The sequence below is a fragment of the Acipenser ruthenus genome, chromosome 41, assembly GCF_902713425.1.
Source record: "Acipenser ruthenus chromosome 41, fAciRut3.2 maternal haplotype, whole genome shotgun sequence".
Classification (NCBI taxonomy): domain Eukaryota; kingdom Metazoa; phylum Chordata; class Actinopteri; order Acipenseriformes; family Acipenseridae; genus Acipenser; species Acipenser ruthenus.
This window is the reverse complement of record NC_081229.1, coordinates 1,693,720-1,720,747: the sequence shown is the minus strand read 5'-3', so window position 1 is coordinate 1,720,747 and position 27,028 is coordinate 1,693,720. Positions and strand designations below refer to the sequence as shown.

Below are 27,028 nucleotides of genomic sequence, written 5' to 3'. Positions count from 1 at the left end.
GATCTTCTGCAGCCTGGATAATCGTTGTTGTTTACAGGTCAAGGAACAAGGCGGATGTGCTGTTACAGAAACAACAATCTCATAGCCGGGGAAGACGGGAGGAGGGAGGACCGTCCCCGACGTCAAGGCGTGCCGCCCAAACCCCCCCCCCCCCAAATTGCATGACTGCTTTGCTTGGAAAAGGATTTTCATGTAAGAAATACGCTTTTAAAAACTCAGAACGTGAGCGAATACATCATTCAGCCTCATTTCTGTTCCCTACCTGTTAAAAGGTAACGGTACCATTTTGTTTTGACGTTTGTCTTCAATTTCAACAGCGTCTTGAACTACACTGTGCCACTTTATAGATTATGGGATGCCATACCTCACTATTCTTTACAGTGCTTGCCTATGCTATACCAGACCTATCTGTACTTTACAATGCTTCCCTATGCTTTACCAGACCTCTCTGTGCTTTACAATGCTTCCCTATGCTTTACCAGACCTATCTGTGCTTTACAATGCTTCCCTATGCTTTACCACACCTCTCTGTGCTTTACAATGCTTCCCTGTGCTTTCCCAGACCTCTCTGTGCTTTACAATGCTTCCCTATGCTTTACCAGACCTCTCTGTGCTTTACAATGCTTCCCTATGCTTTACCAGACCTCTCTGTGCTTTACAATGCTTCCCTATGCTTTACCAGACCTCTCTATGCTTTACAATGCTTCCCTATGCTTTACCAGACCTCTCTGTGCTTTACAATGCTTTACCATGCTTTCACTGTGTTTGATTACACTTTGCTGTGGGGATCTTTTATAAGGGATGGGAATGCGTATCAGGTCATATGTCCTGGGATTAGTTTGCGAGGTTCTATGAACTGCCAGCGCTTGAATGAATGAAACAATGTCGTTGCAGGAAATGTCTGCACGAAGTAGATTTGAAAGTACAGGAACAGTGGTGGCTTATAGAATTCATTAAATGAAACTGTGCTTGGCTGCCTGTAGCTTTCGTTTCTCTGTTAAAGCCTTCCTCCCTACACATCCCAACAAGAAAAAACAACAGCGGCAGGTCAGAGTGTTCTCCTTCCGTGTGGGAGTCAGCTGGAAACCGCTCATTATCTGGGAGCTGCAGGAGAAACCTAACACACGGGCTGCATGTTTTTCCCCGACATCTAGAAAAAGATTGTGATGAAACTTGGTATTGATATTGGTAACGCCTTCCATTATGAGTCTCGGTTTACTGCGTAGTTACTTTGTAAATGCACGCGTGCTGACACGTGATTACAATGTTATTCTGCATCGTTACAATGTACTTCATGGATAAGGCTTTTTGCACGATATATTTAAGCGCACAGTTGCATCAGGCAGGGTTAAGTCGTGCACAAATCCAGTCGTGTAGCGGACCCTGGTATTGATGCGATACGGCCATCAGAAATGCCTTTGTATCCGCGAGCTTGTGTTGGCTTAATTTGAATAAAACAACACCTATTAAAATCGGCGTCACGGAGCTAAACCACAACATTTGATAATTTGAACAAATCCACAATAGAACTCTCTGTGAATCCTGGAACAAAGTTTATTTTTATTTTTTGCCCAGTACCACTAAACCAAAATGCGTGCGCTGCTGTGTTTACTGTGGATAAACAATTCTCTCTCACGCTAAGATGACGCAACTACGTCACAGAGTAGAAAGTGTTGTTTTTTTTGGCCCTTGGACTCACAATGCTTAAAAAAATAAAATAAAATCAAACGATGTAGTCCTCAACCTGAAGGTATCGGAACACCACTAAAATAAAGATGTTCTTAAACAAGAATCATTCTACGAAATCATGTTTCATTTGTATACTGAACTTCTAGTAACACATACAGCAGGTCATGCATTTACGTGTGTGTGTGTGTGTGTCAGTGTGTGTGTGTGTGTGTGTGTCAGTGTGTGTCAGTGTGTGTCTGTGTGTGTGTCAGGGTGTGTGTGTGTCAGGGTGTGTGTGTGCCATTGTGTGTGTCAGGGTGTGTCAGTGTGTGTCAGGGTGTGTGTGTGCCATTGTGTGTCTGTGTGTGTGTCAGGGTGTGTGTGTGTCAGTGTGTGTCAGGGTGTGTGTGTGCCATTGTGTGTCAGTGTGTGTCTGTGTGTGTGTCAGGGTGTGTGTGTCAGTGTGTGTCAGGGTGTGTGTGTGCCATTGTGTGTCAGGGTGTGTGTGTCAGTGTGTGTCAGGGTGTGTGTGTGCCATTGTGTGTGTGTGTGTGTGTCAGTGTGTGTGTGTCTGTCTGTCTCTGTCTCTGTGTGTGTCTGTGTCTGTCTCTGTCTCTGTGTGTGTCTATCTCTGTCTGTGTGTGTCTGTCTCTTTTTCTCTGTCTGTGTGTGTCTGTCTCTGTCTGTGTGTGTGTGTCTGTCTCTGTCTCTGTGTGTGTGTGTCTGTCTCTGTCTGTGTGTCTGTCTCTGTGTCTCTGTGTCTCTGTCTGTGTGTGTCTGTCTCTGTGTCTGTGTGTGTGTCTGTGTGTGTCTCACAGAGAATTCAGTCAGAGAGACCTGGGAGCGCGCTGTCGAGTCTAAGAAGAGGGACGTGCTTTTGAGATCGTACGCGGAGCGCTGTGTTCGGGACAGGCAGCGAACGAGTGAGGATATCCACAGGATCCGCGGGCACCGCCAGACACTGGAGCAGCTGACCAGGTGCAGGAGGGAGGGAGGGGCGGGCTGACACGGAGGGAGGGAGGGGCTGATACTGCACTGGGCTGATTCACCATTCAGAGTGAAACGAGTGAAGAAACAGCTGCTTGGGTTTGTGATGATCGCTGCTTTTCTTAAAGACTCTGCAGAGAGCAGCGACCCACACAAACTGCGTTACCACACCTCCCTGTGCTTTACAATGCTTCCATATGCTTCACCAGACCTCTCTGTGCTTTACAATGCTTCCCTATGCTTTACCAGACCTCTCTGTGCTTTACAATGCTTCCATATGCTTCACCAGACCTCTCTGTGCTTTACAATGCTTCCCTATGCTTCACCATACCTCCCTGTGCTTTACAATGCTTTCCTATGCTTTACCAGACCTCTCTGTGCTTTACAATGCTTCCCTATGCTTTACCATACCTCTCTGTGCTTTACAATGCTTCCCTATGCTTTACCAGACCTCTCTGTGCTTTATAATGCTTCCCTATGCTTCACCAGACCTCCCTGTGCTTTACAATGCTTCCCTGTGCTTCACCATGCTTTCACTGTGCTTGATTGCACGTTGCTGTGCTTGTACTATGGGTTATAAGGTTTGTGCCCAAACCCTAAACTGAACAAACCCTTCACAGGATATTTTAGCTCAAGAATGTTGCAATGCGTCATCCTGAGCAGCAGTATACTTCCTGTGCAAACTGTTCCACGTGGTTTTAATTTCACATCCCCTTCAGATAACCCGGGACATTTCCAGCGTCAGCAAACACAACACGACGTGCAATCATCCACCCTGTCCCATTCGTGGCTGGTGCCACGTGATCACTAGAAATTGGGTCGTTGGCTACGGATGGCTTTACAATTCTCGATCCCTGTGGGGAAAATCGCTCCCTGGCTCCCTCCATCCCAGTGTGTCCCGATTGGAGGAAACCAGGGCATTTGATTGGCTTTTCAAATAATCAATTTAAGGTGACGCAGAATGCTTGCAAAAGGCAGGAGGTTATAAAGGCGCTGTAGCCAGCCTCGCGGTTAGTTCAACATCAAAGACATGGAGAAAGTCTTCTAGTCGAAACTTGGATTGTGTTTCTTATAGCACTTCTTAATTGAGCTTGCTTGAGTGTGGATTGGGGGTAGTATTTTTCATAATAAAACCTCAGTAGAGTTTTCAGATGTTCTGAGGGGGGGGGGGGGGGGGGGGGGGGGGGGATAGTGTGTTTATTTGTCCTCTGAATAAAGTTTTTATTCAGAACGGCAGGAGGAAACCGGGGGAAAAACAGACCAAACGAAATTGGTTTTTGCAATGCCAACTGTTCCAGATGTCTCACGAGTGGACCCCCCCTCACTGTGACGTCATTGCAACGTGATCTGAACCCGAGATGACTGAGCTCCAAACCGTTCTGCTGTACAGAGTGTTCAAACTGTACTTTTGAGGTCTATGTAATAATACATGCATTCAGTATATGTAGGACTCGATCGCTTATTACCGTCTCCAGAATGTCACCTGTTACTTCTATAGAATTAATATATTACTGATTACTTTTATATTACTTTTTTAATAGGCCACGCATGCAGTTCATTTAAAAAGAAAGATAACAGGAACACAGAGCCACGCGTGGTACACCGCATGAGACTTTTCAGAAGCTGTTTAAGACGCCTGATTCAAGCACAAAGCGGTCGAACATTTTCACACATCATGAGTGTCTATTGTTTCTCTATCACTGATCACTGAGATCCTCACCCCCAGAGGGTTCCATGCAGGTGGGTATATAAAGGAGATCATTGACCCGTCTTGATGTGTTCACGCTGCTGTCTGCACAGCTGAGCTTGTGGTAGCGGAACATGAGCAAGCCTGTCAATCACTGTGAAATATAAAGCTGGGTTCAACACAAAGTCACTTTTTCGGGAACAGCGGCTTAAAACCTGGTTCCAGGAGACCTAGTTTGAGACAACTTTGCTGTATCAAACCCCAACTGCCAAAGTGGCAGCGTGTTCTCACCCTCACGTGAACGCTCTTCCTTTTCAACCCCAAGGCTATTCCTCGGAGCAGCTCCTGTCTCTTGAACAATTGATTAATAATCAAAAAAAAAAGTCTTAGAATTTAGCCTGAGGCTGACAGACACCTTTATAGTGTAACTGGACCCTGACTTTTGAAAACTGATATCTTCACAAATCAGTCATCTGATGTGCGTGGGTGTAAGTCAGACCTCAAAGAACAAAGCGCATTCTTGTCATCATGTCCAGTAAAGAGATATTCATTATCAAGCAGCCATGGGAGATACACATTCTTTCTTCATTCTTTCTGTGATCTATTTTGAAATGAGAAAAACATGTTTACATTGCAAAGCGAAAAAACTAAAACACACTGCAAGCGTTCAAGACACCTTGAGAAACAGAAACTCGAATACCTCTTTCAACAAAATAAGTACTAGGGGTTAATTAAAGACTGGAGGAAAGGCTTTGAGAATAAAACCCCTTTTTTACTTCAGAATCGTGTTCTATAGTCAAGGCACGGGATGACAACGCTGTACTTCATATAGATGTGCTGGGTTCAACAGATTAACAGTCATTGATTTATTTCACACGATTGAGACCCAGAAGCTATTAGGCAAACCTTTCATAAGAACATAAGAAAGTTTACAAACGAGAGGAGGCCATTCGGCCCATCTTGCTCGTTTGGTTGTTAGTAGCTTATTGATCCCAGGATCTCATCAAGCAGCTTCTTGAAGGATCCCAGGGTGTCAGCTTCAACAACATTACTGGGGAGTTGGTTCCAGACCCTCACGATTCTCTGTGTAAAAAGTGCCTCCTATTTTCTGTTCTGAATGCCCCTTTATCTAATCTCCATTTGTGACCCCTGGTCCTTGTTTCTTTTTTCAGGTTGAAAAAGTCCCTTGGGTCGACATTGTCAATACCTTTTAGGATTTTGAATGCTTGAATCAGATCACCGCGTAGTCTTCTTTGTTCAAGACTGAATAGATTCAATTCTTTTAGCCTGTCTGCATACGACATGCCTTTTAAACCCGGGATAATTTTTGTAACAAGGTGACCAGAACTGAACACAATATTCTAGATGAGGTCTTACTAATGCATTGTAAAGTTTTTACATTACTTCCCTTGATTCAGCTAATAGCGTTTAACTGGGCTGTGTTAAAGAGCCATTTTGGTACTGTTACGAAATCATCTTAAAATGTCTCATTTTCTGTTTCGGTCATTACATCCTGGTGAATTGGTTCACCTATAAAAGTTTCAGCGTCTGCAGTGGCTTTGATGAGTTCTACAACGTTTCCAAGCATGGATGATACACCAGACTGTAACCATTAACCAGCTCCCCCCTCCCTTCTCTCCCCCCCTCTGTCTCCCCCCTCTCTCTCCCCCTCCCCTTCTCCCCCCCCCTCTGTCTCCCCCCTCTCTCTCCCCCCTCCCCTTCTCTCCCCCCTCCCCTTCTCTCCCCCTCTCTCTCCCCCCTCCCCTTCTCTCCCCCCTCTATCTCCCCCCTCTCCTTCTCTCCCCCCTCTCCCTCCCCCCCCCGCTCTGCATTGAGATTTATAGCCAAACCGTGTCTTTTTATCACCAGAATAAAATATAACAAACGAACACAGGAAATTCGTTTTGCAATCTCAAAGTTTCCCAAGTCACGTGGGAACCCCCCTCCTCTCTGTCCTCTCACTGTGACGTCATTGCAACGAGATCTGAACCGAAATTACTCATCTCCAAACAGTGCGACTGTACACAGTGTTCAAAACTGTGCTTTTCAGATCTATGTAATAATGTCATCCTGTTACATATTACTTCTTACACAATGAATATATCACTTATTACGTTTAGATTGTTTTTTCTTTATCAATATAACAGACAGCTGTAGAGATAACACGTTTCAATCAATCAGATGTTATAAAACTTCCCCAGATCATACAAAATCTCTCTCTCTCTCTCAATCTCTCTCTCTCTCTCTCTCTCTCTCTCTCTCTCTCTGAACATTGCTTCTGTAGTTTTGATTTGTTGTGCGTGTGAAGTCAAACTACGGAAACTGAAAGTCTGACGGTCTAATTTAATTGATTGGACTTTAACAGGTCACACAACATGCAATTCATTTCTATTATTATTATTATTATTATTATTATTATTATTATTTGTTTATTTAGCAGACGCCTTTATCCAAGGCGACTTACAGAGACTAGGGTGCGTGAACTATGCATCAGCTGCAGAGTCACTTACAACTACCTCTCACCCGAAAGACGGAGCACAAGGAGGTTAAGTGACTTGCTCAGGGTCACACAATGAGTCAGTAGCTGAGGTGGGATTTGAACCGGGAACCTCCTGGTTACAAGCCCTTTTCTTTAACCACGGGACCACACAGCTTCCTATTTTAAACACTAAGAGAAAAGGAACACGGAGCCACACGTGGTAAACCGCAGGAGACTTTTCTAGCAGTTGTTAAAGAGTCCTGATTGAAGTACAAAGCGGTCTAACGAGCTCCAAACCGTTCTGCTGTACACGGTGTTCAAAACTGCACTTTTGAGATCTATGTAATAATACATGCATTCAGTATATGTAGGACTCGATCGCTTATTACCGGCTCTAGAATGTCACCTGCTACTTCTATAGAATTAATATATTACTGATTACTTTTATATTACTTTTTAAATAGGCCACGCATGCAGTTCATTTAAAAAGAAAGATAACAGGAACACAGAGCCACGCGTGGTAAACCGCATGAGACTTTTCAGAAGCTGTTTAAGACGCCTGATTCAAGCACAAAGCGCCTACTGTTTCTAGATCACTGATTACTGACGGACAATGGAAATTCTCACATACCAGAGGTTTTCATACAACTGGGATATACATGAAAAATCTCGAGGTGTTGAAATACATTTGAACACGACTATGTGGTCCAGTGGTTAAAGAAAAGGGCTTGCAACCAGGAGGTTCCCGGTTCAAATCCCACCTCAGCCACTGACTGATTGTGTGACCCTGAGCAAGTCACTTAACCTCCTTGTGCTCCGTCTTCCGGGTGAGGCGTAGTTGTAAGTGACTCTGCAGCTGATGCATAGTTCACACACCCTAGTCTCTGTAAGTCGCCTTGGATAAAGGCGTCTGCTAAATAAACTAATAATAATAATATATTGAAATGTCTGTGGAGGGGGTTTGTGTATGACGCAACGTCACCTCACAAGGAAGTGAACCGGGCTGGGGTTACGTACTGCAGGTGCTGAAACTGTAAAGCGTATAATTATTAATGGGGTTTGACGTCTATATTTAGACTGCGATCCATTCACACAGTCCACTTCCCTTCGGTGTCAAGTGGTTCTTAACGCAACACATTCTCTAAACAGTAGATCAACAACAAAAAATGGCCTTATGTGAACATTTCTACTTTTCAATAAAGATATTCAGTTTTTGAGTTCAATAAAAACAAACACATTTGCTTTATGTGGAAACTGATCTTATTAAATAAAACATTCAATTCTTGAGTTAAAGGAAGTGTGATGTTGTTTATGTAATTGTTCTTCACAGAATGTTACATCTGACCCCCCCCCCCCCGTTACAACTAGATAGAGATATATATGTGGCAGCAGTGTGGAGTAGTGGTTAGGGCTCTGGACTCTTGACCAGAGGGTCGTGGGTTCAATCCCCAGGTGGGGGACACTGCTGCTGTACCCTTGAGCAAGGTACTTTACCTAGATTGCTCCAGTAAAAACCCAGCAGTATAAATGGGTAATTGTATGTAAAAAAAATAATGTGATATCTTGTAACAATTGTAAGTCGCCCTGGATAAGGACGTCTGCTAAGAAATAAATAATAATAATATAGAAAATACTGCAGTATTTACTGTAGTGTGTTCCAGTATGCGTCATAATATCATGCAGCAGTGTTATATTACACTAGTTATTTCAGTCTGTACTACAGTACTGTAATAATGATTTCCATAACATGACAGTAGATGTTCAAACTTCATGCTGATTTGAACTCGGCTCTCGCCAAGATAAGCACCAACTAAGACGTAGCTTTACAGTAAACTAATGTGATCCATCTGTGTCTCCATCCATTTGCGTTTCCTTCCACTTGATCTAGTGACTGTACTGTAGTATATACTGTACCATATAGAAAAGGTTAAGGGATTGACACACTAAGTACATTGTACCTGTGCAGGCTAACATTGCTGTGTAAGCAGGCATGCATTTACTACGTGACTACTCTCTAAACACACGGTCATTAGAGGCGCTTCATGAGAAGTGTTAACCGTCATTCTTATGAGAGTCCAGAAAGATGCCATTGAAAGTGTTTTGCAAACAAAATCTCAATTATGTTTTTATTTTTATTTTATTTATTTATTTGAAAATGAATCCACAGATTACAATTGTATCATTACGGGTATATACACATTTTCCATTCTGGCAAGAACAGATTTCTCTCAAAGCTGCAGGCACACGATATAGGGGTTAATATATTTAAAAACATGTAGTAAATGACGTAGAGCACAGAAGAAAGTTGGATCGTCAAGCTTGCCCTTTAAGGCACAGATATTAGGCTGGAATCTCAAAACTAAATTGTTATTAGCAATAATAATAATAATAATAATAATAATAATAATAATAATAATAATAATAATAAAAAATCAGGACGGCAAAAAACACACCCAGTTAACAAACACGAAATCAAAAAGTGAGACTTTGTTTTCAGTCGTGTGTGATTTGAAACAAAGACAGGGAGTAGAAGGAGTGACTTTGGACACCCCTGGTCTAAGCACCCCCATTTCTTAGAGATGGTTGGCAGGTTTGTTAGTATTGCATTTGTATCATTAAGGCATTAGACAAAGCATTAGGCTACGTTGTTTTCCTACATTTATTAAAAAATGATATTTTTCTCATAGTAATATTTGTATGAATAAGAGACATGCGTGGCTCCCAATAATGTTACTACAGCTACAAACTAATTCCAGTAAATCTTACCTATTAGCTCATATGCATCTGCGGTATTTAGATCCGCAAATTATATAGGCATTTTAAAACTGCATTTTGTATGAAATGACTTTTCATGGCTTTTCAAAGCTATTGGCTAATTTACAGATTGCTCCTTGCATGTATTTTCATGTGACGCTGAGTGACCACAGTAAATCTTGCGCGGTCATTTGGAAGTTCCCCCATGGTTTCCCCTGATTATGCATTTAGCATAGTTTTCCAAGCTTTTTTTTTAAAATAAGATTTACCATACCTCTCTATGCTTTACAATGCTTCCCTATTCTTTACCATACCTCTCTATGCTTTACAATGCTTCCCTATGCTTTACCAGACCTCTCTGTGATTTACAATGCTTCCCTATTCTTTACCAGACCTCTCTGTGCTTTACAATGCTTCCCTATGCTTTACCAGTCCTCTCTGTGCTTTACAATGCTTCCCTATGCTTTACCATACCTCTCAGTGCTTTACAATGCTTCCCTATGCTTTACCATACCTCTCTATGCTTTACAATGCTTCCCTATGCTTTACCAGACCTCTCTGTGCTTTACAATGCTTCCCTATGCTTTACCAGCCCTCTCTGTGCTTTACAATGCTTTATTGCACGTTGCTATGCTTTTATTTTGGCAAACTTCTATAGGTGTTTATAAGTTCCCAGCATTCCACTTCAGGAACGCGGAGACACTGGATGGAACATTGAGCCAAAGCATGGGGGCTTCTGGGAGTTTGAGTTCCTTAAAGAGAATTCCGAGCCACAAGTTTGGAATGCAGGGACAGCAACGCAGCAATGAAACAGAATATCCAAGGAGCAATCTGAATATTTGGTTTATTAAAAGAATAAAACATACCAAACAATAATAAAAAAGAAAAATCAAATACCGTAGCGTCCTTTACAATGGAAAATGCAAGCGATGCTTATTAGCTACTGTATTATTTACTGTATTTTATTAGCTGTGTGCAGTTTTAAATGTTCCTACATATGTGTAACACCAAAGCGGCATGGATGCAAGTTACATTATAACGATATTTATAATTACAAGAAGGATCATGACAGAAATGATCCATTCATTTGGCAAGTGCACGGATTTTTTCTGCAAAAGCGATTATCCCGCAGTTTCAGTGATGTGACGCGGCGAATGCCACGTAAGCGATCCACAGGATAAGGATAGCAATGCCGATGCCCAAGCCGGTGTGGTTCAGGTTCCGGGCCAGTCTGGAATTCTTCTTGGCCAGTTCTTCATTTCCCATGTTATTGGCATCTCGAGTCTAAAAAGAAAAGAAAAAAAAAAACACCTCCAATTCATTCATTTACACGGGAGCCGCATTTTTCCTCACTCGGACCCTTTGCACACTCAATACCCTGCTAACCCGGTCTCCTCTTTAAAAAATGTGCTGGATATCTGAAGACGACTTGCTCACTAAGTATCTTGGCATGCCTGAATAGATAACTGCCTCTTTTTTTAGAAACATGCTCTGGACTGTAATGAGCAATCCGTCTCGCGAGTTCAGTGCTTCCCCTCAATACGCTGAAGGAGGGGGCGGCGCATTTGTTTGCTGTGTGGCCAAAGGTTTTGCATCACCTACAATCTTAGGATTGAGAAGTAATGCAAATAAAAAAATAAACATAATGTAGATCTTTTTATTTCACATCAAGTCAATCAAAGAAACTGCAAAATGATATCGCAAAAGTCTACCGGAAGCCTACAGTATTTCATGTTAGATTTTGTAATGTCAAATTTTTCAATTGCTGTCAGTTTTTTCCATTAAGTAGTTGCGTGATGAGAAATGTAAAAAAAAAAACTTCAACCTATCGTATTAAATTATGCTTCAATCCTTCGCACAGCGCAATACATACATAATGAGGCTTGGCGGTCCAGCGGTTAAAGAAAGGGGCTTGATACCAGGAGGTTCAAATCCCGGACAGGTTAATATATTTACAGCGAGGGAGTAACGCGCAGAGGACATTTAAAAGGGCAGGGGCTCGTTGAGGGGAAAAAAGGCGCTTTTCAAGCATCGCGTGACTGAGAAAAAGGGGCACTTTTGGGGCATAAGGGCAGAAAGTCAGCCCACCAGCCCCCCTCCCCCGTGCATGTCAGTGCTATGGGAATAGACCGGAAGCAGCTGCAGCAGGGAGAGAGTTCATGGAGAGGTAGGTAGGGAGGGGGGAGGGGGGAGGGGGGCGGCTGTGGAATCTTGGCACAAACAACAGCTCTGAGCAGAAGCTCTGCAAAACTACACGAAGCACCCACTCAGTTTGAGAACCACTTCAATTAAGGCATTGTGGTGCATTACATTGGATTAGGCTGGCACGAAGTCACTTGGGATGCATCCAAACGGGCTGCAGTCTGAATTCAAATTTAAAAAAAGACAAACTACGCTTTGTGTCTCTCTAATAAGTACGTCGTTTCTCTCCACCCTCCCCAGATTTGAAAAAAATAAATAAACAGAATTTGAGGAACAAGAAGAACTCCGAATATCCTTATTAACCCTTTCGGTCCAGGCTTCAAGTCTTTTTTTTAAATGTCTCCGAATGCATTTCAGCTTGATATCAGAGGAGGGTATGAAACAAGAAGGAAAGGAGCATTTCTGAAAGTGATACAAGCCGTGGGAAAGAATAATCTTGATCCGGAAATCATTTTAAATATGCTGGGTTTTTTTACATTCATACTAGTTAGTTTTAGGGAAAATCTGTTGATGTGAATACTTTCCATGAACCGTATATCCTCAGATTAACTATTAAATAAACAAGGAGACAGAATATCGGTCTCATACAAGCAGTTTTGAACAGAAATCCATTCCTCAGACACGCACTGTATTTTCACTTGTTTTCAAACATTCTCCGTTTGCAAGCCCTGATTTCTGATAGTCTTGCATGGAGAGTGATAGATAATTCTCCCCCAACCTCCTTTGGGGGCGCCTGTCCTGTCACGAACCAATCAGCTGCTTTTCCCCTAGATTGACATGCTTGTCAGCCATTCAGATCCTGCAGATCCTTGAATGTGGCTCTCTGAAAACCAGGAGCATGTTTTGTGATAAACTGGTCTTAAACGCTGTGGATGCAGTGCTACTGCACTGCGCCTCGCGTGAGTCATTCAGAGACCGTGGCTGCAATCCAAAATGAGGTCTTCTGACATGTTTCCCTGCACCGCTCAACCCAGTGTGGCTGCCAGTCCGGGCTGCTACTGATTATTATGATCATTATCATTATAATTTGTTTATTTAGCAGACGCCTTTATCCAAGGCGACTTACAGAGACTAGGGTGTGTGAACTATGCATCAGCTGCAGAGTCACTTACAATAATGTCTCACCCGAAAGGCGGAGCACAAGGAGTAAAGTGACTTGCTCAGGGTCACACAATGAGTCAGTGGATGAGGTGGGATTTGAACCTCTCTGTGCTTTACAATGCTTCCCTATGCTTTACCAGACCTCTCTGTGCTTTACAATGCTTCCCTATGCTTTACCACACCTCTCTGTGCTTTACAATGCTTCCCTATGCTTTACCACACCTCTCTGTGCTTTACAATGCTTCCCTATGCTTTACCAGACCTCTCTGTGCTTTACAATGCTTGCCTATGCTTTACCAGACTTCTAGACAGTAGTGCTAATTAATTAGTTGGGACCTTCCACAAGCCATATTTCTCCAAACTCTAATATTGGAATCCACAACATTGTCTTTCTTGTATGAACGACACTGTTTCACATGGCAAAAGGATATACAGCATATGGACTGTCTCAAGAAGACAGCAGCGCTCAGCAAATCTACATGTGCACCGTAGAAGAGAAATCTCTCGCTGTCACGATTTTACAATTACACATAGTGGTTTATCACTGTATTAAAGCGATTTCTAGACTCTGAGGGGAAGGTGAAAAGATCTTGACAGGGTTAAGATTAATGCTCGACTCACAGAGTTACTGTAAGAATGTGTATTTAAAGGAAAACATTCTCATTTGTAAAGTGTGAATGAAAGTCTCCTACAGGATTATTTAGCGGTTCAGTAATGTTATGTGTGTGTGTGTGTGTGTGTATATATATATATTATGTACACACACACGTGTGTGTATATATACACACACACACACACATGGATGAAGGCTATATTTGCATCCTGAGCCATTCGAAAAAAACGTGATAATTCCTCTCGAGGAAACTATGCTTGAAGTTTGACCCATTCGACTCCTCGAGACCCTCGCTTTCAATTCAAACACAAGATGTCTCGTTTTCAATCACTCGACAACACCCACAGTACAGAAATGTTCATTAATGACCAACCAAATAAGAATACGTTTAAAAAATGACGTCAGGCTGGTACATTCGTATTTCACAGAAACTGGAGAGGAACGGGAAATTAAAACAAAAGGCATAAAGGCAATCATCCAAACAAAGCAGAAGCGACGGATAACGACACAGAACATCTGTACAACACTGACACTATGTTTAAAAAAAAACAAACAAAAAAACTATCGCTGAACATCATCTACTTTATTAGCATCGCAAGGGTATCCGTGTATTACACATCAATATTTATTTTATATAGTGCCTCTCATAATGGACGGCCATCACAAAGCGCTTGTCAAGATAGTGAGAAACAATGCATTTAAATACAGTGAAATACAGGGCAGAGATAGTACATGACATACAAACAGTAAAAAGACTTGGAATTGATGACGTCACAGAGCCCCTAAACGGAATTATTTACCTGTAACTAGCCCTAACTGAAGCCCCTCTACATTATACGCGTTGTGTTTCGTGTTTTTAATAAGATTTTTAATTGTAATTTTTTTTTTTTAATTCAGGATAGAATTGCGCCATCCTGAGCGTGCGACCCACCCAGTCTGCAAACAGCAAACAGCAACCAATGGACTTCGGTTCGTCTCTTACTCAAAATGGTTGACGACTATTACTAAACAGAAAATATTTTCTTTTATATTCTGTGGCGTTTTGGATAAGCACCTGTGTGAAAGGTTTGTGAACGTGGGCGGTACACGAATGAGTTTGTCTCTCTCTCTCTCTCTCACACACACACACACATTATATATATATATATAGTGTGTGTTAACGGGAAACAAAACTATTACGATGTTTATTCATCATTTTATAACTTTAAAAATGTGTTTTAATAACGCAGTATTTTACTTTTCATTGTAAAATACCAGTACAAATTCTACTGCCACTAAGTAAACAATATGCTATGTAACTTGGGCATCGTTTAGAATCAGATTTAGAAAAAAAAAAAAGTCTACTTACCGAAATTGAGTAAATAAGAGCGGCGATCCCCAATGGAAGACAACAGCACAGCATGGTGAAAATGGAGTACCCCAAATAGTCAGGCATGGGGTGAACCAGAGGGGCCCTTTGCACGTAAATTGCGGGCTGCATAGTGACCGCCGGCCCCTGCCCCATGGGGTACTGGCCCTGGGGGGACGGGTAGGGCTGTGCTGGAGGGTAGGGTCCCTGTCCGGGGGGATATGCGACGTACTGCTGAGGCCCGGGGTAGCTCGTCTGATACCCAGCCATCCCGGGATCTTGGTAAGCGGGAGGGGAATCGGCAAAGTCGCTTTTTTCGGGGTACTGCCCGGGGTAGCCTGGATTTTGCTTACTCATCTCTGAAAACGCGTTCCTCGGCGATAGCTCGCTGGAGTCTTGTCAGTGTGGGGTTGCGTGCGCTCCCTGTGTAAGTGCCTCTGTGTCTGTATGTCTGCTTTTCTCTCTCTCTCGTTCTCAATTTCACAATGCGTGCCAAGAGGGGCCAGGCTTGGGGTGGAGGCAGGACAGCCTGGCTGTAGAGGGTGGGCGTTGGTTTACAGCTTCAGTTTGCTCATTTGTTTATTGGCCGTTGCACTTTCAGTGCTGCAGGGCTGCGTTTGTTTTGACAGAGAAGAGAGCGCTGTACTGCAGTATACTCTATACCGATCTCACGATAGAGGACTGGAGTTTAACACCGCTGTCTAGGTGCTGTGACTGAGTTAGGGTCAAAGTTAACGTGTGCCTCTCCGCGAAAAACCATGGACATGTGTTTTCACATTAAGTACATTATTATTATTTATTTCTTAGACACCCTTATCCAGGGCGACTTCCAATTGTTAGAAGATATCACATTATTTTGCATTATAAAAATATCACATTATTTTTTTTACATACAATTACCCATTTATACAGTTGTTTTTTTTACTGGAGTAATCTAGGTAAAGTACCTTGCTCAAGGGTACAGCAGCAGTGTTCCCTACTGGGGATTGAACCCACGACCCTCCGGTCAAGAGTCCAGAGCCCTAACCACTACTCCACACTGCTGCCCCCTGTAACTATGCATACATACATTGTAATTACACGTATTTACTAAGTAACTAGTATGCAAATACACAGTAATTAGAGACACCGTGGAAAATTTTACCCATGAACAAACTGGACTGGAACCTGGAAAATATCTCCAATTCATTGTGCTCAGCTTTAATCTCAGAGACCTCTGGCTGGCTGCTGTCACATTGCATCTCACAGAGCTCCTGTTTAATGGGGAGGGAAGCCAGCCCAGAGAACTCCACTCTAATGGGGACAAGTTCAAGTTCAGGGAACTCCTCTTTAATCTGGACAGATTCCATCTTCACACTGTCCATGGCAGCACACGGGATTCTGTTTAGTAGCTGCTGGGGGGGGGGGATCTATATATTTACAGTACTAATAATTCCATTCAAGTGACCGACAGAATATTGACGGTTGAAAGCTAGCGAGTTGAAGATTATTTATTTATTTATTTATTTATTTATTTATTTATTTATTTATTTATTTATTTATTTATAAACTGCGTGCTCTCACTGGGAAAAGGCTTTCGAATGAATGCTGTTATCCTCTAACTCCACCAGCAGGCGGCAGCGTTGGCCCATTCTCGCATGTGTTTTCCAACGCAATCTTGGGACTTCACCAACATCATTAGACACCGAGTCAACTTGACTGTCTTTCACAAGCAGCTGTTCATTATGAGCAGGGTGAATTCGTCCCATGATAAAAAAAACAAAAAACAAAACAGCCCCCGTTTTGTGACTGAATGGATGGATGGACTGATGAATGCCTGCATGTTTAGACGCACGCTGAAAGGTCACAAGTACATTATACGAAGGTGCAGAGGTCGTGCAGAAGCCAATATTAAACCAGTAATAAAAACACCTTATTGAAATCATAAACATTCTTTTAAAATAATAATAATAATAATCGTGTGGTTTTTAAAACTATTTCTAAGCTTCAGAGGTTTTGAAAATCTGGTAGTCACCCACCCCAATTAGTCAACACCTTTCATTCTCGTTTCAATGCAGTTTGTGTTTGTGAGCGATCTGTCTGCACCCCAGCCCTGTCTCCCTCAGCACAGCTCTGCACTACAGAAACATACGGGCCTCTCTTCTTCCATTATTGCCGATGCGTGTCAGGAGCACACTGTGGTTCTGTCGCCGAGTTACTGGGCGACAGCTCGCCACTTGGTCGCTGTCTCTTTCACGGCCGGCTTTTAGCTATCACGTTTACAGTGGGTGCGTTAACCCTTTGCAGTCCTATGTCGGACCAGCTCCGACATTACAATTTTCCCTTTCCGGTCTGATGTCAAAAGATGTCAAGCACAGGTTTCTTCCTCGTCATTCCAGTGACGTCAAATTGTTCAATGCGCATGCTCTGATGATAAAAAAACAAGTTGGCAGACGTGGAGCACATACGAAACAATATAAGAAAGTTTTGAATACAGCCGTCAGAAAGACTGCTGTGGGGCTTCTAGGTATGAGTATATCTTCGGTCCTTCCAGTGTTAAAATCTTAATAAATGTAAATAAAGGTTTTCATGCATGGTATACATGTATAATATCAACAACTAACAACAGAATGATGATGTCGCTGCACTTGATTTGTTTGCGTTTAAGTTCAAAGTTTCTACCCATTCATTTCAGTTAAGTAACCAAGCGGCTCGGAGCGGGTTTCATTCTCGCTGTGCTGCGCTCTGAGCCGCTCAGGAGGAGCGGAACAGGACTTGCCGTTAAGCGCGTTCTTTCACGGAGCTGCTCACTTCCCTAACGCGCCCAGAATGAGACTACACCACGTTTCAAATCTTAACCATGCTCGCCAATCATTAGTTCCAAACATTACATTCATTCTACATGTGTGGCTGCAATACAGAGCTAATCAATGGATCGGCTTTTTCCCCCTCAGACGCTAGACCGGTGATCTCTTGTCTGCGTCGCCTCTGTGCGCGGTGTGTATGCGCTAGTAGACTCAGAGACTGCGTGCCTGCAGTTCGTTTCTGTTATCTTACTAATTTATAATAGAAACGCATTTTTCGGATGTTACTCCACTCAAGCGTAACCGTCAAGGACCGGCTGTCCTTTACAAAGTATTTGTTTTGATTCATATTTCACCCCAAAACCCGTTTGTAAAACGCATTTCTTTCCAGTCTAACCCGGTTCTAGCTGCAGTCTGCCACCCCGGATACGCATTTCGAAAATCTGTCTCCAGGTATGTAAGGGAATTTAAGTAATGCCAAAGCGTTTCAATGCCAAGTTCTTTTTTACAATGCTTCCCTATGCTTTACCACACCTCTCTGTGCTTTACAATGCTTCCCTATGCTTTACCAGACCTCTCTGTGCTTTACAATGCTTCCCTATGCTTTACCATAATAATAATAATAATCGTGTGGTTTTTAAAACTATTTCTAAGCTTCAGAGATTTTGAAAATCTGGTAGTCACCCACCAATTAGTCAACACCTTTCATTCTCGTTTCAGTGCAGTTTGTGTTTGTGAGCGATCTGTCTACACCCCAGCCCTGTCTCCCTCAGCACAGCTCTGCACTACAGAAACATACGGGCCTATCTTCCATTATTGCCGATGCGTGTCAGGAGCACACTGTGGTTCTGTCGCAGAGTTACCGGGCGACAGCTCGCCACTTGGTCGCTGTCTCTTTCACGGCTGGCTTTAAGCTATCACGTTTACAGTGGGTGCGTTAACCCTTTGAGGTCCTATGTCGGACCAGCTCCGACATTACAATTTTCCCTTTCCGGTCTGATGTCAAAAGATGTCAAGCACAGGTTTCTTCCTCGTCATTCCAGTGACGTCAAATTGTTCTGATGATCAAAAACAAGTTGGCAGACGTGGAGCACATACGAAACAATATAAGAAAGTTTTGAATACAGCCGTCAGAAAGACTGCTGTGGGGCTTCTAGGTATGAGTATATCTTCGGTCCTTCTAGTGTTAAAATCTTAATAAATGTAAATAAAGGTTTTCATGCATGGTATACATGTATAATATCAACAACTAACAACAGAATGATGATGTCGCTGCACTTGGGCAGCAGTGTGGAGTAGTGGTTAGGGCTCTGGACTCTTGACCGGAGGGTCGTGGGTTCAATCCCAGGTGGGGGACACTGCTGCTGTACCCTTGAGCAAGGTACTTTACCTAGATTGCTCCAGTAAAAACCCAACTGTATAAATGGGCAATTGTATGTAAAAATAATGTGATATCTTGTAACAATTGTAAGTCGCCCTGGATAAGGGCGTCAGCTAAGAAATAAATAATAATAATAATAACTTGATTTCTTTACGTTTAAGTTCAACCTTTCTACCCATTCATTTCAGTTAAGTAACCGAGCGGCTCGGAGCGGGTTTCATTCTCGCTGTGCTGCGCTCTGAGCAGGACTTGCCGTTAAGCGCGTTCTTTCACGGAGCTGCTCACTTCCCTAACGCGCTCAGAATGAGACTACACCACGTTTCAAATCTTAACCATGCTCGCCAATCATTAGTTCCAAACATTACATTCATTCTACATGTGTGGCTGCAATACAGAGCTAATCAATGGATCGGCTTTTTTCCCCCTCAGACGCTAGACCGGTGATCTCTTGTCTGCGTCGCCTCTGTGCACGGTGTGTATGCGCTAGTAGACTCAGAGACTGCGTGCCTGCAGTTCGTTTCTGTTATCTTACTAATTTATAATAGAAACGCATTTTTCGGATGTTACTCCACTCAAGCGTAACCGTCAAGGACCGGCTGTCCTTTACAAAGTATTTGTTTTGATTCATATTTCACCCCAAAACCCGTTTGTAAAACGCATTTCTTTCCAATCTAACCCGGTTCTAGCTGCAGTCTGCCACCCCGGATACGCATTTCGAAAATCTGTCTCCAGGTATGTAAGGGAATTTAAGTAATGCCAAAGCGTTTCAATGCCAAGTTCTTTTTTTACAATGCTTCCCTATGCTTTACCACACCTCTCTGTGCTTTACAATGCTTACCTATGCTTTACCAGACCTCTCTGTGCTTTACAATGCTTACCTATGCTTTACCATACCTCTCTGTGCTGTACAATACTTCCCTATGCTTTACCAGACCTCTCTGTGCTTTACAATGCTTCCCTATGCTTTACCAGACCTCTCTGTGCTTTACAATGCTTCCCTATGCTTGACCAGACCTCTCTGTGCTTTACAATGCTTCCCTATGCTTTACCAGACCTCTCTGTGCTTTACAATGCTTCCCTATGCTTTACCAGACCTCTCTGTGCTTTACAATGCTTCCCTATGCTTTACCAGACCTATCTGTGCTTTACAATGCTCCCCTATGCTTTACCAGACCTCTATGTGCTTTACAATGCTTCCCTATGCTTGACCAGACCTCTCTGTGCTTTACAATGCTTCCCTATGCTTGACCAGACCTCTCTGTGCTTTACAATGCTTCCCTATGCTTGACCAGACCTCTCTGTGCTTTACAATGCTTCTCTGTGCTTCACCATCTATTCAGGGATGGATGAATTGGGTTTTCCATTGCGGTTACTGAAAAGTGGTTGCACAGTCCGGCCTGGTTGGGATGGCAACGAACCTGCCTGCCTCTATTGAACAGACATGACGTGTAATCACGTGGCCAGGATGAAGGGTTGCAGTGTCAGCCCGTTGAATAGAGAGCTGCCAGTAGCTGGGTCACAAAGACCTTTGAATTTTTTTGTTTCCAATGTTTTTTTTTTTGTTTTTTTGTTACGACTTGTTAATTTATTACAAGTAGCCGATGTTGTACAGATCTGTTGAACTCGTCACAACACGCAAAGGGCTTTGCAAATGGTCATTTTTCGAGATTTTCGTTATGACTTTGGCAACGAAAAATATTCTTGAAGGGCTGGTTTTCTGAGCGTCACTCGCTTGGTTGGTGTTTTTGTGATCTCTCGTGTGTACCACAAATATCATTATTGGTCCCATACCGGACAGTTAAAATCAGCCCAACGTTTTTTAGGCTTGTGAGATTATGTTGCTGTCCAAGAAGCTTGAAATTGTGTCAATATTTTATTTATTTATTTATTTATTTATTTATTTATTTATATTTACCGGGAGTCACCGTAGAAGCCACAGGATCCCTTGGGTCCTAAACACTGCTGGGTACAGTCGGGGATCTCAGTAACCACACCATACATGACTTTTGCAGAAATTAAAGGTTTGTTGACATAAGGGGGGTTAACAGTAAGACTAGACTACAGAAAATCTGTCCTGGGAGCTGTCTGGGAGAATTGTCTGGAGCCAAGTCCTGCTGGATCCTTCTGATGAGATTCTGGGATCAATAAGCTACTAAAAACCAAACGAGCAAGATGGACCGAATGGCCTCCTCTCGTTTGTAAACTTTCTTATGTTTCTAGTGACCAAAAAACTGGAGAGTCCCGGAAAATAAGGGGCAGTGGACAGGTGTGCAAGGGTTACCATCTATTCATGTTGCTGAGGCTGAATCATTTGGATCCTTTGAAACCCGACTTGATAAGGTTTTTAGATCAACCAGCTACTGGAAACCGGACGAGCGCTGATGGGTTGAAAGCAGGGACGCGTGCCGCTTTGCATACAGGGGTTACAGTTACATAGCGTGCAAGGAAATGCTGTATTGCCATCGCCGTTAGCTTACACACATTGTGAAAGAAGCAACGGGGGCCCCCTTTCCCCCTGCATTTGGGACAGGAAAGCAGGGCAGTTTTGAGAAACTTATTCCGCCCGTTAGGATTGCAGCACAGGAAAGCAAGCGGCAATGCGCTCTTCAGACAAGTGCTGTGCATGAGAGTACGAAAATGCAACAACAGATTGCGCTCGCAGCCAAAAGACTGGAAGCATCGTAAAGCACAGAGAGTTCTGGCAAAGCATAGGGAAGCATTGTAAAGCACAGAGAGGTCTGGCAAAGCATAGGGAAGCATTGTAAAGCACATAGAGGTCTGGTAAAGCATAGGGAAGCATTGTAAAGCACAGAGAGGTCTGGTAAAGCATAGGGAAGCATTGTAAAGCACAGAGAGGTCTGGTAAAGCATAGGGAAGCATTGTAAAGCACAGAGAGGTCTGGTAAAGCATAGGGAACCATTGTAAAGCACAGAGAGTTCTGGTGAAGCATAGGGAAGCATTGTAAAGCACAGAGAGGTCTGGTAAAGCATAGGGAAGCATTGTAAAGCACAGAGAGGTCTGGTAAAGCATAGGGAAGCATCGTAAAGCACAGAGAGGTCTGGTAAAGCATAGGGAAGCATTGTAAAGCACAGAGAGGTCTGGTAAAGCATAGGGAAGCATTGAAAAGCACAGAGAGGTCTGGTAAAGCATAGGGAAGCATTGTAAAGCACAGAGAGGTCTTGTAAAGCATAGGGAAGCATTGAAAAGCACAGAGAGGTCTGGTAAAGCATAGGGAAGCATTGTAAAGCACAGAGAGGTCTGGTAAAGCATAGGGAAGCATTGTAAAGCACAGAGAGGTCTGGTAAAGCATAGGGAAGCATTGTAAAGCACAGAGAGGTCTCGTAAAGCATAGGGAAGCATTGTAAAGCACAGAGAAGTCTGGTAAAGCTTAGGGAAGCATTGTAAAGCACAGAGAGGTGTGGTAAAGCTTAGGGAAGAATTGTAAAGCACAGAGAGGTGTGGTAAAGCTCAGGCAGAATCTCATTGGCTGTATAGGGAATAGTGTGCGGAGATGCACAGATAACGCTGGAATGACTTGATTAAATAAAGTGCCGTTTCGCCGAGCAATTGGATCCATTTTTAAATACGGAGCAGGCTGCGCTAATTCAGCTTCCAGAGTAGCAATCCGACATGGACAACGAGGAGAAGAATTTGATCTACAAAGGGATCCCGCTCACGAAGGCGGTACACTCATCAGAAAGCCTGAAATACGCCGAGGACTTTCAGGTCAGGGACGATGATGTCTTCGTTGTAACCTACCCCAAATCGGGTGAGTTTAGCATTACTGTAAGGATTTATACCACTGTATTTAAAAAAAATATTATTATTATTATTATTATTATTATTATTATTGTTATTGTTATTGTTATTATTATTATTATTATTATTATTATTATTATTATTATTATTATTATTATTATTATTATTAAAGCACGGTATTCCTAATGCTTCAAAGTGCTTTACAATGCTTCCCTATGCTTTACCAGACCTCTCTGTGCTTTACAATGCTTCCCTATGCTTTACCAGACCTCTCTGTGCTTTACAATGCTTCCCTATGCTTTACCAGACCTCTCTGTGCTTTACAATGCTTCCCTATGCTTTACCAGACTTCTCTGTGCTTTACAATGCTTCCCAATGCGTTACCACACCTCTGTGTATTAAATTGATTTTATTTTAAAGCACATTCTTAGCTAATCATTTTTTTTCCATGTCTCCAAGTCCATGAAATAAAATATTTATCGGTCTCCCATGCAATTACTGGCAGCGATCACGTTACACGGACCCCAACCTGGCATTCACACTGACTTAGGTGGGTTTGTTCCACGTGAATCTCGGGTGACTCGCTGCTTTAAATAAAGGTGGATTACAAATGGAACTTCTTGAGTTTCAATGTAGTTCTATTGGAACAAAGGGGCAGGTGGATGAAAATAATACTTCGAACAAATCAAACTACAGCGTTCTGGAGAAAAGCATTGAACCGGCGCAGAACAGGATGCCAAGTACAATATGTATTGAGCTAGCTCTAAGAAAAGAAAATGACACGTTGCTAGATGTGGAATTTGTATAAACCTGGCGTTTCTAAGTTACGAGTCTTTGTATTTATTTGTATCTTGAATAACACGGACCAGATAATCCAACAACTGGTTTCAAATGAAACCTTTGTTTGAGGATAGGTAGGCGAGTTTCGATTTGATGACCTTCCTGTAAAAATTCAGATTTGTCCGAACGGGATTTTTCCCCACGCCTCGGTTATTGTGGGGTCGGTTTGCCGGCCGATCCCGTCTCGACCTCTCCTTCTGTTTTCAGGTACGACGTGGATGCAGGAGATCGTTCCCGTGATTCTGAGCGGCGGGGACCTGTCCCCGATACAGACCATCCCGAACTGGGACCGGATGCCCTGGCTCGAGGAGAAGCGAGCCCTGCACTTGCTAGATGCCCGTCCCTCCCCAAGAGGCATCGTCACCCACTTACCGTATCAGCTCATGCCCTCCTCTTTCAGCCAATCAAAGGCCAAGGTATGTCACCCGGGCTCCTGCTGTAAGATGGAAATCCTACAATAATAATAATAATAATAATAATAATAATAATAATAATAATAATAATAATAATAATAATAATAATAACTAATTCATAATTATTATTTAGCAGACCTTTTTATCCAAAGCGACTTAGACTAGGGAGCGAACTATGCACCATGAACAGCTGCTGAGTCGCTTCCAATAGGACCTTGTTTGTTTTACGTATAAGTATTTATTATTATTATTTTATTATTTATTTTTAGACTCCCTTATCCAGGACGACTTGCAATTGTTACAAGATATCACATTATTTTTTACATACAATTCCCCATTTTTACAGTTGGGTTTTTACTGGAGCAATCTAGGTAAAGTACCTTGCTCAAGGGTACAGCAGCAGTGTCGTCTGAGTTTCAGAAGACGAGGTTTCAGGCCACTGCGCGGCACACCAGGCAGGGAGACTTTGGGGGGGTTGATACAGGAACCTCGAACTGTTCCTAAGAAAGCGGCTTCGTGTTCCCTCTGCTTTACTGCTGTTGCTCACCCTGGTTTTGATGCTGTGGTCGTTCTTCCAGGTTATCTATGTCACTCGGAACCCTAAGGATGTCCTGGTGTCGTCTTTCCACTTCCACGGCATGGCTACCTTCCTGGAGGATCCCGGCACCTTTGAGGAATTCGTGGAAAAGTTCCTGGCTGGCAAACGTAAGCTCTGATGTAGGAGATGTGCTGACAGTCTTGCTAGGAAAGAATGCAGTAAACATTCACCCGCATTGAACAGGATATTGCGGGGCAGCATTACAGGGACCACAGTGACACCTAGTGGTCACACGCTGTAGTGTTCATTACGTTTAATTTTTTTTCCCACAGCGTTCGCTGAGAGGACGTGGTCGCGAAAGGCGCCACAATGCGATTGTTGTATTTTTGGCTGTTTTTTTTTTTAATGATCATTCAACAGTTTTCAATGTGTTTTGTGTTGCCAGTGCTTTTCGGGAAGTGGTTTGATCATGTGAAAGGCTGGAGGAGCTCGGAGCTGAAGGAGCGCATCCTCTATGTTACGTATGAGGAGATGCTGGAGGTACAGAAGCACATTTCTCTCTGCCTCCTTCAGTTTACTATTCTCAATGTTTTACCTGCTATTTACGCGCCAGAAGTAGCGTGTAAACTAAGTGAGAATAGAGCCAGCACAAATGCAAAGAGATCCAAGTTGACCATACTCTGTGAAATAACAATAAAATAATCGCAAACAACTGTTCTACCTCGAACTAATAATATACTCTGTGTGTGTGTGTGTCTCAGGACGTTTCGGACAAAAAGCCTTCAGCTATCTAACCCCCAGTTCAGTAAATTTGTGATTGTTCAATCATTCTGTGGCTAAAATTATTTCTTAATCATTTAAACCTTTAGTATACACAAAATGTGATTTAATAATAAATCTTATATTCAGAACGTTTCGGACTGCAAGCCCTCGTTCAGCTGGATGTCAAAAGCAGCGCTGTGAACACCCTGCTATTAAACACGTCTGAATCCATTCTGCCTTGCTCAGAGCTGAGTTTACTGTTTGAGACCCCATAATAAAACGTGCGGTTAATAGAGGGTGTCGTATCTTACAGGATCGGATATGACCGGTCCTGCCGTGTATTAATCGTGCCTTTTTGAATTTCTAGGATTTAAGGGGCGCCGTGGTAAAGTTGAGCCGTTTTCTGGGGAGGCCTCTGAGCGAGGAGGCTGTTGACAGGATTGTCGAGAAAGGGGGATTCGAAAGCATGAAAAACAACGCCATGTCCAACTACTCCCTGGTACCCGGGGAGGTCTTCAACAAGGACAAGTCCGAGTTTTTAAGAAAAGGTGGGTCTTGCGGTCACGATTTGTACTCGGGTCCTTTTTTTTTTTGAAGCGACATTAACAGGCAGGGGTTCAAGACTTTTTTTCAGTCATCCGGACTGAGGATTTTGGCTCTTTTACGATATTTGACTTTTGCGATATTTCTTTTACAAGGCAAAAGTGCTCCTGCTTTCCACCGTGTCTATTGTCCGACATTTCCCGGGACGTTTGAGACTCGGCTGCAGAATAGGGCCTAACTGTACTGTGCTGTTTAACTGTACATACTGTTGGCTTTGTAACAACCCCAAGAACCCAACAGCAGCTTTTGCGTTACTTCATTGATCCATCCGGTCTGGGGAACACGGCTCTGTCAGTCTCTAATCCTCTCCCATCCTAATGCAAGAGTCCGATTGCTTTTGAATTAAAGAACACAAACAGAAACGTTTATTTTATTTCCTTTTTACATTTCTTTCTTTTTCTTTCTTTTTAAATCAGGTGTTTCTGGGGACTGGAGAAACCACTTCAGTGCGGCCAACGAAGAGCGTTTTAACTCTGTTTACCGGGAAGAGATGAAGGATACTAACTTGAAATTCTCCTGGGATGAGAATTAAATTGAACCCTCTTGTTCAACTTAAAAAAAAGTCTATATATATATGTATATATATATTTGGACATTTCTGTTAAATCACATCGCAGAGACCTACCTGCAATTAACCAAACACCCTCTAGATGGCACTCCACCTCCATAGCATTAACTGGCTGTATCCTCTTACGTCCTAATAAATTTACCTTGCTAAATTTGCACAGTATTTATTTTTTTGCAGTTTTCCCACCATGCTTTCCAATGGTTATACTGTGAATTTGCCATCCATTTTTTTGTATTAAGCTTTACCAGACCTCTCTGTGCTTTACAATGCTTCCCTATGCTTTACCAGACCTCTGTGCTTTACAATGCTTCCCTATGCTTTACCAGACCTCTGTGCTTTACAATGCTTCCCTGTGCTTTACCAGCCCTCTCTGTGTTTTACAATGCTTGCCTATGCTTTACCACACCTCTCTGTGCTTTACAATGCTTCCCTATGCTTTACCAAACCTCTGTGCTTTACAATGCTTCCCTGTGCTTTACCAGCCCTCTCTGTGCTTTACAATGCTTCCCTATGCTTTACCAGACCTCTCTGTGCTTTACAAT

General features: G+C 42.8%; 2 protein-coding genes across 4 annotated transcripts; one reads left to right on the top strand and one right to left on the bottom strand.

Annotated features, from left to right (window-relative positions):
* Positions 1 to 2,461: 2,461 nt before the first annotated feature.
* LOC117964913 (sulfotransferase 2B1-like) lies at positions 2,462 to 26,641 on the top strand. Of its 3 annotated transcripts, none has more exons than XM_059010792.1 (6): positions 2,462 to 2,646; positions 23,810 to 24,018; positions 24,594 to 24,720; positions 24,999 to 25,093; positions 25,683 to 25,863; positions 26,335 to 26,641. In XM_059010792.1, the coding sequence occupies exons 2-6, from the start codon at positions 23,821 to 23,823 to the stop codon at positions 26,448 to 26,450; spliced, it is 717 nt and encodes a 238-aa protein (XP_058866775.1). In that variant the 5' UTR covers positions 2,462 to 2,646; positions 23,810 to 23,820; the 3' UTR covers positions 26,451 to 26,641. The 3 variants fall into 3 exon arrangements, with proteins under 3 accessions (XP_058866775.1, XP_058866773.1, XP_058866774.1); XM_059010790.1 differs by lacking the exon at positions 2,462 to 2,646 and adding an exon at positions 21,041 to 22,772; XM_059010791.1 differs by lacking the exon at positions 2,462 to 2,646 and adding an exon at positions 23,159 to 23,312.
* LOC131709068 (calcium-binding protein P-like) lies at positions 10,403 to 15,313 on the bottom strand. The gene is made up of 2 exons (XM_059010793.1): positions 14,840 to 15,313; positions 10,403 to 10,859 (listed from the first exon to the last, which is right to left on the bottom strand). The coding sequence occupies exons 1-2, from the start codon at positions 15,194 to 15,196 to the stop codon at positions 10,710 to 10,712; spliced, it is 507 nt and encodes a 168-aa protein (XP_058866776.1). The 5' UTR covers positions 15,197 to 15,313; the 3' UTR covers positions 10,403 to 10,709.
* Positions 26,642 to 27,028: the final 387 nt, after the last annotated feature.

Bases quoted from the DNA above. Each gene is read 5' to 3' on its own strand.
- LOC117964913 (XM_059010790.1), top strand. From the start codon at position 22,634: ATGGACAACGAGGAGAAGAATTTGATCTACAAAGGGATCCCGCTCACG. The intron at 24,019-24,593 runs GTATGTCACCCG...TCGTTCTTCCAG, and splicing joins TCAGCCAATCAAAGGCCAAG to GTTATCTATGTCACTCGGAA. The intron at 25,094-25,682 runs GTACAGAAGCAC...TTGAATTTCTAG, and splicing joins CGTATGAGGAGATGCTGGAG to GATTTAAGGGGCGCCGTGGT.
- LOC131709068 (XM_059010793.1), bottom strand. From the start codon at position 15,196: ATGAGTAAGCAAAATCCAGGCTACCCCGGGCAGTACCCCGAAAAAAGC. The intron at 10,860-14,839 runs GTAAGTAGACTT...TTTTCTTTTTAG, and splicing joins CTCTTATTTACTCAATTTCG to ACTCGAGATGCCAATAACAT.